This window comes from Podarcis liolepis (genome assembly GCF_965112155.1).
Source record: "Podarcis liolepis genome assembly, chromosome: 4".
Taxonomy (NCBI): Eukaryota; Metazoa; Chordata; class Lepidosauria; order Squamata; family Lacertidae; genus Podarcis; species Podarcis liolepis.
In genome coordinates this window covers 28,812,464-28,822,917 of record NC_139558.1, presented here as the reverse complement: position 1 = coordinate 28,822,917, position 10,454 = coordinate 28,812,464, and the positions used below count along the sequence as shown (strand labels likewise).

Here is a 10,454-nt window from a genome sequence, read left to right as displayed (position 1 = left end):
AGTAGCTGCGCTCGCTCCTCCTGCACCAGACCGCCCTGCTCCTCTCCGCCACTCGGAGGGCGCAGCCCCAGCCTCAGCAGCAGCCGCATCATGCAGCAGCCGCCGGCTCCAGCTGCTGCCCTCTTGCTAGTCCTGCTGGCTACAGACTCCTCGCAGAGTGAGTAGTACTTCGGGGGGCTTCGCCTTTTCCGCCCCCCGCCCTCACCGGAGAAAGAAAACACCCCTCTTTTACCCGCCATTCTTGCAATTTCTCCTTACAGAGAAAAATCTCACTTCGGCTTTATCCCCCCTCTCTCTCCACCCCCCGCCCCACTCTTTAATTAGCCCCTTCCCTTTAATTATTAATCGATATATAGCAAAGTCTCCACACGAGCAATGCAGCTTCTCCGGACTGGGGGAAGAACAGTATTGTATAGAGACATGTCAGCCCTTTTACTGCTCTAACCATTGCCCCTCAAGGTCAGGACATCCCAAACGCCTTTCCTCACAAGGAGCCGGTTGCACCCAATGGGCCACCCAGCCAAGCCTGCCTGCCTGCCTGCCTTTCCCTTCAAGGGTGCCTTAAAACAAAACAACTGTTTATGTTCTCAAACCTCCCCCCGCCCCATCACTTTTTGGAGACCTTCTGCTGCTGGGCTTTAAGGGCTGACTTTACCATTTTCCAGAAAAAGGGTGGGTGGTGACACACTCCCTCTGCTCCCCCTCACCTATATCCCCGGCCAACCATTGTTTCTTGGGGAGCGAGAGAGAGAGAGAGCGCGCGCGCTCAAGAGGGCAAAGGGGCGCAGGGATGTCATTGTTTATGGCCCGGTGAGGTGGATCTCGGTGGCGCCGCTTTGGGCGCGCTGGCGGCTGCTGGGCATTGTTTTGGTTGCTGGACGCAGGCAAAGGGACGTCAATGGAGGAGCTGGTCTAGCCCCTTGTGAGCTGAGGGGACAGGGAAAGCCGCAGCGGGACTCCCCCCCCCCCCATATGACAGTTTCACAGACTCCTCCGGCTGCAAAGTGCGCGGCGGGGCCATTGTTTCCCGAGCGCGAGCGCGCGCGCCTCCCCACACCCCCGCGCAGCTTTGCACGCTCCGCTCTTTTGTTACCGTCGGGGCGGGGGGCGGGTGGTGGTTTTCCAATGCTAATGGCTCCTTTCCCTGCTTCCCTTCGGGGCCCCAGCTATGCTGCTCCACAGAACCCGGGAGGAGGCTTCGCAGTTCCTTCGGCAGAGGCACCGCCGAGCCTACCAGATTTTCGAAGAGACCAAGCAAGGCCATCTGGAGCGAGAGTGTGTGGAGGAGCTCTGCAACAAAGAGGAAGCCCGGGAGGTGTTTGAGAACGACCCTGAGACGGTAAGGAAGGAGAGGGAGAGAGGTGCCGGTGATAACTAATTTAATTAATTTATTTTTAAAAAAATTAAATGAGCAGTTGAGTGTTCAGGCCTGCTGCAAGCTGCAGGAGTGGGGAACGAGGGCGCCAGCTGCTCGCACAGCTGGGGAAGTTGTTTGGAGGAGGAGCCATTAGATAAATAACTGAAACCACACAGGGTAACCAGCACTTCGCTTAACAAGATTGCGTTTGGATTTCTAGGCCAAGAAAGCGGCAGGGAGGCGCTGTTTATATTGGACTAAATTGGCATTAATCTGCTAATACGAGTTTCTTCTTGGGGGGGTGTTACTGGGGTGGGGAGAGAGGAGTTTAACTTGTCATAGTACTTATGAGAATCCTTTGGGATATCTTGGGTTTTCTGCTTCACTCTTCCACCTCTCCTGGACTCTTAAAGTGTTTAAAATGCTTGTAAGCCCCAAGGATTTTGCTGAAGCAATCTGCTGAAAAGAAGCATTTCATATTTTTCCAATTTAGATGAGTGATCAAAATCTTCTGTTGGATTGGGATTCTCCTCCCCCCCCCCCCTTTCTGGATGAAAACTTGTTTGTTACTAGGTACAGTGGTACATACACTTCCGGTTACATATGCTTCAGGTTACATACTCCGCTAACCCAGAAATATTACCTCGGGTTAAGAACTTTGCTTCAGGATGAGAACAGAAATCGTGCTCCAGCAGCAGCAGCAGGAGGCCCCATTAGCTAAAGTGGTGCTTCAGCTTAAGAACAGTTTCAGGTTAAGTACGGACCTCCGGAATGAATTAAGTACTTAACCCGAGGTACCACTGTAAATGTAAGCAGTCATTGACCTTATGTAGAATGAGTCTGGTTTTTTAAAGTAGTTTGCCTAGTGAGAACAATGTGGTTATAGGTCTACAGCTGTTTAGTTCTAAAACACTCAAAAGTGTAAATAATGCATTTTAAATAAAGTGTGTTTCAAATGGGTCATCAATAGGTTTGTGTTATGCTTGTAGTATTCAGATTGGCTAGTATTTTTGCATAAATAGAATGGCGTTTGAATGGCTGCTTAAAAATGATTTCCTGATTTGCTCGCATCTTCCAGATGTGCTGCTCTGAATAGGCTCTTTTATTGCTCGGATTATCTGGCATTAGTTTAGGGAATAAATTTCCTGGAGAAGAAATCGACTGGTGATTTTGCACAGGGCTGTGCTTTCCCGTTAATGATTTGATGCAAGTGGGTAGGGAAAGAGTTATGTAGGTCAAAAGTACTGAGAATGGGAGGGACTTGGCTGTTTTCTCTTAGAGTAGTTAATGTTTCGTATTTAAGGCAAAACATGTCTTGACATGTATACTTTTAATAGACTTGGAACTATCGCAGCGTGAAGAATAGTTGCAAAACAATAGGGGGGGAATGCAGCAAGTAACTTCTGCTAGAAGTGTTTACTGTGGGGTTTCAACACCAAGATCCAGGTGAAATCAAGGTGTTTTTGTTTAAAGAGAAAAATAGACTGGGATATTATTTTCCTATTTAATGGCGTGCAATTAAGACTTTATAAGTTGGGTAGCAGGGACACGGGTGGCGCTGTGGGTTAAACCACAGAGCCCAGGACTTGCCGATCAGAAGGTCGGCGGTTCGAATCCCCGCGGCGGGGTGAGCTCCCGTTGCTTGGTCCCTGCTCCTGCCAACCTAGAAGTTCAAAAGCATATCAAAGTGCAAGTAGATAAATAGGTACCGCTCCAGTGGGAAGGTAAACAGTGTTTCCATGCGCTGCTCTGGTTCGCCATAAGTGGCTTAGTCATGCTGGCCACATGACCCGGAAGCTGTCTGCGGACAAACGCCGGCTCCTTCGGCCAATAAAGCGAAATGAGTGCCGCAACCCCAGAGTCGGTCACGACTGGACCTAATGGTCAGGGGTCCCTTTACCTTTTACCTTTAAGTTGGGTAGCATTGCAGAGTAAACTCGTTAACGGTTGTGTTCTCACTGAGTTGATCTCATAAATTACTTACTGATACTTGTACATTCTTAACTTTTAAATATTAAGTGCCACACTTGACCTGCATTGGTAAGGCTTGGGGTGGAGGATAGAATGTGGTGCATTCATCTCTCCTGGCCTCCGCTGGCAGAGAAGAGCATTGCTCATGGGGGCCTCTTCATTGCAGCGGAAGCCGAAGTGTTTGGTACCACCATCCCTGGTGGTTTTGCCTTTAGCCAGTGGTTTTCAACCAGTGTGCCTTGAATGATGGTCAGGTGTGCCGTGAGCAACGCTGCCCTCTTTCTCTCTTTCCTTCCTTCTTTTATTTGATGCCCTCTCATGTCTCTGCCTCCCAAAGGCTTGTGCAGCTATTTATTTCAGCAGCCCTGGCTATAAGCTCCGCAGGCAGGGCCGGATTTAGATGAAGAGAGGCCCTAGGCTACTCTACTTGTGAGGCCCCTCCCCACCCTCACAACTACTGTAGACGAAAATGGAAGAGCGTTATAAACAAAATTGAGTGAAGCCAAGGTTGATGACGGGTATTTAAAATTCTACAATTCACAATTTCTCCTCTAAAGGATATAAGATATTATTGTTAAATACCATGGTGATTTTAAAAAATGCATAAAATTAACACTGAAAAACTTGCAATAACTGAACTTTGTAAACTTTTTGTGGCCTGGGCAGGCCTGGAAGTAGTTCCCAAGTCTTGTTCCTCTCTAAGGAATCAAGTTCAGCCTTCATGGCATTTAACCCTGGCTCAGCATCCTCTGAGGTTAAACTTTCAACCTCTTGGAAGCTTGAAGGTTCCCAAACCTTCTCTGAGTTACTAACAACAGCTGTATCTGCTGTGACTGTTTTAGCAAACTCTCCAGCATACCTTTTGGGTGGTTTACCCTTTGTGGCCCTTTCAGATCTGCATACTATACACAAGTCTTCCATGCTAGGCTTCTCCTCTTTAGGAGAATGGTGGGCAGGCCTGTGTGTAATAGTTGCTGGGCCTGAGTTGCCCTGCCCTCTTAGGTTTACAATTTTGGGAGAGGGGACTAAGGAGGAGAGAGAGGAAGTGGGATTCTCCTAAGCTTCTGGGGGAAGAAGAGAATGGTGGGTAAAGTCCCTTACAAATATGGAAATGCAGTGAGCTTAAAGAGGTAGAGATGTATTTTTGGAGTTCAGCATTCAGTGCATTTAATGAAAGCTAATGCAGTGACTGAGCTCTGAACTGGGGATGCTTCTGGTTCAAATGCTGTCTCAGTGACCAACTACAGTGGTACCTTGGGTTACAGATGCTTCAGGTTACAGACTCTGCTAACCCAGAAATAGTACCTTGGGTTAAGAACTTTGCTTCAGGATGAGAACAGAAATCGTGCGGCGGCAGCGGGAGGCCCCTTTAGCTAAAGTGGTGCTTCAGGTTAAGAACAGTTTCAGGTTAAGAACGGACCTCCAGAACGAATTAAGTTCTTAACCCGAGGTACCACTGTACTGGGTAGTATTAGGCAAACCTCTATCTGTCTCCCTTTCCTCACTCCCTGAATAGTATGTGCTGTATAAATGCAGATAAATTATAACACACCTATGAATGTTACTAGGAATTAATGCCACTTTACAACTTTTATATCAATATCATGTAATTTGCAGGTTTTACATGCTATCATAGCACAGCACCGAAAAAGAACATCAGAATTGTTGTTTAGGTCAATCATTTATGTATTCCAGCCTTTCCTAAAAATACATAATGCTGCATGTCATTTGGTGTTTGAGTTAGGCTAGAATTAGAAAGGTGAAAGCAAAGCAACAGTTTGTGCTCCATTGTTCAGAGTCATGACCTGTGCAGTTGTCTGTATGGACCTTCTTCCCAAAAGGTATGCTGGTCTGTGACTGAAATAAAGTTTGATACTGATACTCCCAAAAGGTATTTGAGACTGTGCTTCTAAATTGTCCTACAGGGCAAGCTAGATGTGACATTACTCATGTCTCATTTACATTAAGGTTACCAGATTTTTTTCAATGAATCCGGGGACACTTCTCAACTTCAATGGATTTTGTATGGGGACTGATTTGTAAATCTGGGGACTGTCCCCGGGAAACAGGGACGTCTGGTAACCTTAGTTTACATAGAGGAAAGTGGGGATGGGGGAATCTAGACCATAACACTGGACGCGGAAGAGTGGCTCTTTGACCCATCCAAATTGAGTTCCTTTGTGTTGGCTACTTGCAAAGGGTGGAGAACTCTTATTGGCAGTTTGAGGATGTAGCTTAAAAAAAAAATACTTAGGGTGCACAAGATTTTTCTCTGGCTGTAATACTTTTCATAGGTTTGATCTTCTTGCAGTCCATGGGACTCTCAAGAGTCTCCTCCATGGGACTCTCAGGAGGGGACTCTTGAGAAAGTCTCATGGACTGCAAGAAGATCAAACCTATCCATTCTTAAGGAAATCAGCCCTGAGTGCTCACTGGAAGGACAGATCCTGAAGCTGAGGCTACAATACTTTGGCCACCTCATGAGAAGAGAAGACTCCTTGGAAAAGACCCTGATGTTGGGAAAGATTGAGAGCACAAGGAGAAGGGGATGACAGAGGGCGAGATGGTTGGATAGTGTTCTCGAAGCTACCAGCATGAGTCTGACCAAACTGCGGGAGGCAGTGGAAGACAGAAGTGCCTGGCGTGCTCTGGTCCATGGGGTCACGAAGAGTCGGACATGACTAAACGACTAAACAACAAATACTTTTCATATTTGGAAGTAGAAACTGCTGGCTCTTTCTCTACATGGCTGTGGAGTCTTTTCTCTGCTTGACAAATTAAAAATGTAAGATATTTGGTCATGCATCCCTGCAATTAAGATGTGTCCTGGGATGCAAGGACATTGATTTGTGTGATATAACTTCTCTGCAGGGGAGATGGTTTGTTTGTTTGAGAATGACAATTTATCATGGGGATTAAATAATGTTTTGAAAAAAGCACGACATATTTATTGTCAATCCTGTTTACGCCATGCTGTCACAGCAGCCGTTATATCCCAGTTTATGCATTTCTATGCTGGCACAGCAAGTATTAGGCTTCTAGGTCATTAGGGATTTTCAAGAGATAATTTGGATGTAGCAGAAAGGAAAAGGGGAAAAAACATTTAAAAAACCAACAACTTTATTTTTCAGTTTCTGAAAATATAACAAATACCCATATAGCCCCAAGACGTATTCCATGCATAAACAATATAAATGATGCAGTCAGACATTAAGTAGGTTTGTGTAATAGTTTTGAGTTTATTACAGTGGTACCTCGGGTTAAGTACTTAATTCGTTCCAGAGGTTCGTTCTTAGCTTGAAACTGTTCTTAACCTGAAGCACCACTTTAGCTAATGGGGCCTCCTGCTGCCGCCACGCCGCCGGAGCACGATTTCTGTTCTCATTCTGAAGCAAAGATCTTAACCTGAAGCACTATTTTTGGTTTAGCGGAGTCTGTAACCTGAAGCCTATGTAACCCGAGGTATATCAGTTAAGTGTCTTCTACTCTATTCTAACAGATTGTCCCAGTGAACTGTTGGTAGCTGGTAGCAAAGGAACAACATTGTCATTTCCTGAATAAACATGTACCATGCAGTTTCAGCATCTTATTTGTGTTTCAGTTGGTAGAACATGAGGGTTGTGGGTTCGATTCCCACGTTGGGCATACGATTCCTGCATTGCAGCGGATTGGACTAGATGACTTTTGCGGTCCCTTCCAACTCTACAATTCTATGATTCTTTGTCCTCTAACATACAGTACTTTGTTGATTTCTCCATAAGAGCTGTGTTCCATAGTCCATCCCACCATGCCTCTAGAGTTAAGTTAGTAACTGTTTTCCTATATTGTGTTAACATATTCCTAGCTGCAGACATGGAAAAGATTAGTAGGTCCTTAAACAGTAGATTATTGTTGGCATCTATTAACATATTTGGGACGCGGGTGGCGCTGTGGGTTAAACCACATAGCGTAGGCCTTGCCGATCAGAAGATTGGCGGTTCGAATCCCTGCAACGGGGTTAGCCACCGTTGCTCGGTCCCTGCTCCTGCCAACCTAGCAGTTCGAAAGCACGTCAAAGTGCAAGTAGATAAATAGGTACCACTCCGGCGGGAAGGTAAACGGTGTTTCTGTGTCCTGCTCTGGTTCGCCAGAAGCAGCTTAGCCATTGACTGTATGTCAGCTTCCTCGGCCAATAAAGCGAGGTGAGCACTGCAACCCCAGAGTCAGCCACGACTGGACCTAATGGTCAGGGGTCCCTTTACGTTTATTAACATATTTAATAAAGTGAGCCTCAGATCAGGTTGTATCACCTGTCCTGTTAGAAGAAACTTATTCAAAGACCATTTTCTGAAATCATTGTACTGGTTTGCAATCCCATCACTTACAGAGATATAAACCTAAGAGTTAACATCCTCTCAAACATAAAGGACTTGAAGGAGAACTTAACCTGTGGCATTTCACAGGTATAAAATGCCAGCTGGGAATTCTTTTAAAACTGCTTTTCCTCACTTCAGTTGACACTCACTTTAAAAAGAAAGAACAGAACCTGGGTCAGAAGGTACAGAAGTATTTGAGCACACATTAACAAGTAAGCTAGATGTTATTACTAAGGTTGAAATTGAGAAAAAACATACGGGATACAAAGCTTTACAAGAAAGTATGTTGCAGTGTTATGGAATGTTTTCAGATTTACTAGGAACACAATATATTCTACTGAGCAGAGTGAACTCTCAGTGAGAAGATTGTGCTACAAAAGCTTGTGGTGGTTACAATGTGCAGAGAAAGAAATAATTGACCTTTTAGTGTTCAGCCAGGTACACAAGCTCAATAGCAGAAACTGCCGTGGAATTTGGCTGACCTCAGCGTAAAAAAATGTTTCCTAAACAAACATCTGAGTGAAAACTGAAGGCGTCTGTGGGAAGAAACTAGAAGATTTCTTAGGAGTGATTGCATCAGTACCTGGCTCAGACTTAGTGCTGCTGCCTGATTGCCAAACCATTATGAGGTGTAGGGCAGTCGGACACCTATTAGGTCTTTTAAAACGTTCTCAACTTGGCTTGAGTTGGTTACAGATCACTTTCTTGTTTTCCTCAAGGACTGCTACACAATGGCAGTTACAGTTCATTTTAGTAGTTTGTATTGTGAACTGATCTTCACATTTGGTTGATTTCTGTGGGGATGTTATTAAGCAATGCTTAAATGAGGGCAGTCTAGAGAGACTTCCTAATATGTACACACATGTTGTCCTAAGAGGGCTTAACTTTGGTTGAATCATGCCCAATTTTTATCCAGTGCTGGGAAGTCCCGGGTCAATTTATATTGAAGATGGCCAACGTGGGGTTGTAGTGGATAGATTGATGAAGATAGATGTTGACCCAGTGTATGGCAGATTGTAAAAAAGGCAAATTGCATGCTAGGAATCCTTAGGGATGGAACTGAAAATAAAACTCATGGTATTCTAATGGTATTATAGAAACCTATGGAGTAACCATAGTTGAAATACTTCTGGTTCCCTTATCTCAAAGAGAGTCGGAAAAGCTTCAGAAAAGGGAACCAAAACGATCAAGAGGATGGAGAAAATGCCCCATGAAGATTGCTGCTTTTGGGATTTTTGGGGGGGAGGGGACTAGTCCAACCTCCCGCATTGCAGGAATCTCTACTAGATCATACATGGCAGATGACTACCCAACCTCTGCTTAAAAACCTCCAAGGAAGGAGAGTCCACCACCACTTGTAGGAGTCTATTCCACTGTCAAACAGCTCTTACTGTCAGAAAGTTCTTTTTGATTTAACTGTTACAAAAACCCCATAAATTAGTACAATTTTATCAACCCCATATTGTAGTGTGGGGGAAGGGAAATTGTGGTTTGTCTAATTAGGAATACAGTGGTACCTCAGGTTAAGTACTTAATTTGTTCCGAAGGTCCGTACTTAACCTGAAACTGTTCTTAACCTGAAGCACCACTTTAGCTAATGGGGCCTCCTGCCGCTGCTGCGCCACTGGAGCACAATTTCTGTTCTCATCCTGAAGCAAAGTTCTTAACCCGAGGTAATATTTCTGGGTTAGCGGAGTCTGTAACCTGAAGCGTATGTAACCCGAGGTACCACTGTATAGGAAGCTGCCTTACAGCAGGCCAGACTTAAGAGCAAAGCGTGTGTGCTGCCACTTAGCTACAGTCCCTCTCATAGAAAGGATTTCATATTTCATTGAAACCTAAGCTTAGATCTCTTAATTCAGAGTCCAGAATTCCCACTAATTGAGGCTATAATAGGCATACGATTCGAACAAGGGTCCTCCGAGCTCAGCCAACCAGCTCTATGTTCATTTTAGATGTGATTGCATATTTGGCACTGTGATTCTCAACTACATTTTCTCTTGAACAGATGTCTAGTATTAGTAGGAACAACATTTAGTACCAGACAGGATTAAGAATGTGCTTCCAATTCTGGATTTTGTGTGTGTGTGCGCACACACGCGCACATGCTGACAGTGAAACTGAAAATCTGACTATCAAAGATAAGCATGAATTGTCAGTCATGTATAGAATAGGCTTGCCACATGTTGAGAGACCTGTTCCACTATACCAAAGGCTGCTGAGTAGGTAGATGGGAAGGGGGAAGCTCTCTGGTAATATTCCAGGAATAGAGAGCCACATATAAACATGGCATCATTTGGTGAAGCAGAACAAAAGGTGAAAGACAAATATTTTCAAACTAGCTTTGGAGAAGTTCTGCTTTTATAGGTTTTTCTTGTTTATGTTCACTGCTGTTTAATCTTTAACTGCTTTTTATTGTAATGCTGCAATTGTTTGCATGGTTTTATCCTTTTATATATTAGTTTTAAATTTTGTAAGATGCTTTAAAGCACTCTTTGAGGAGGAAGGGTAGAAATCTGTTATTCAGTGGAGAGGATACAAGGCCGATCTCAGAATTATAAGTTACAGTATTGTGTATTATTTTATTTTACTATATTTGTAGGCCTTGTAACGCCTAGGATAAAGCAGTTTTACATAACAGGAAAGGCAATTTCAGCCTAGACAAGGCATGACAGCTCTAGTCAAGTAATTCCTTGTTTTAATTATGAGAGGTGTCATCGTTCTCCCTACACACTTTGAGTTTTATCAAGGATTTGTGAAAAAACAAAAAT

At 44.4% G+C, this 10,454-nt stretch overlaps 1 protein-coding gene across 1 annotated transcript in view; it reads left to right on the top strand.

Moving 5' to 3' along the window:
• The first annotated feature begins 5 nt into the window (after positions 1–5).
• GAS6 (growth arrest specific 6) overlaps positions 6–10,454 on the top strand; it is a 47,326-nt gene continuing 36,877 nt past the window's right edge. Inside the window, exons 1-2 of the mRNA XM_083501515.1 lie at positions 6–157; positions 1,167–1,339. Coding sequence (XP_083357641.1) covers positions 91–157; positions 1,167–1,339 — 240 coding nt within the window. The 5' untranslated portion in view covers positions 6–90. The remainder of the gene's footprint in view (positions 158–1,166; positions 1,340–10,454) is intronic.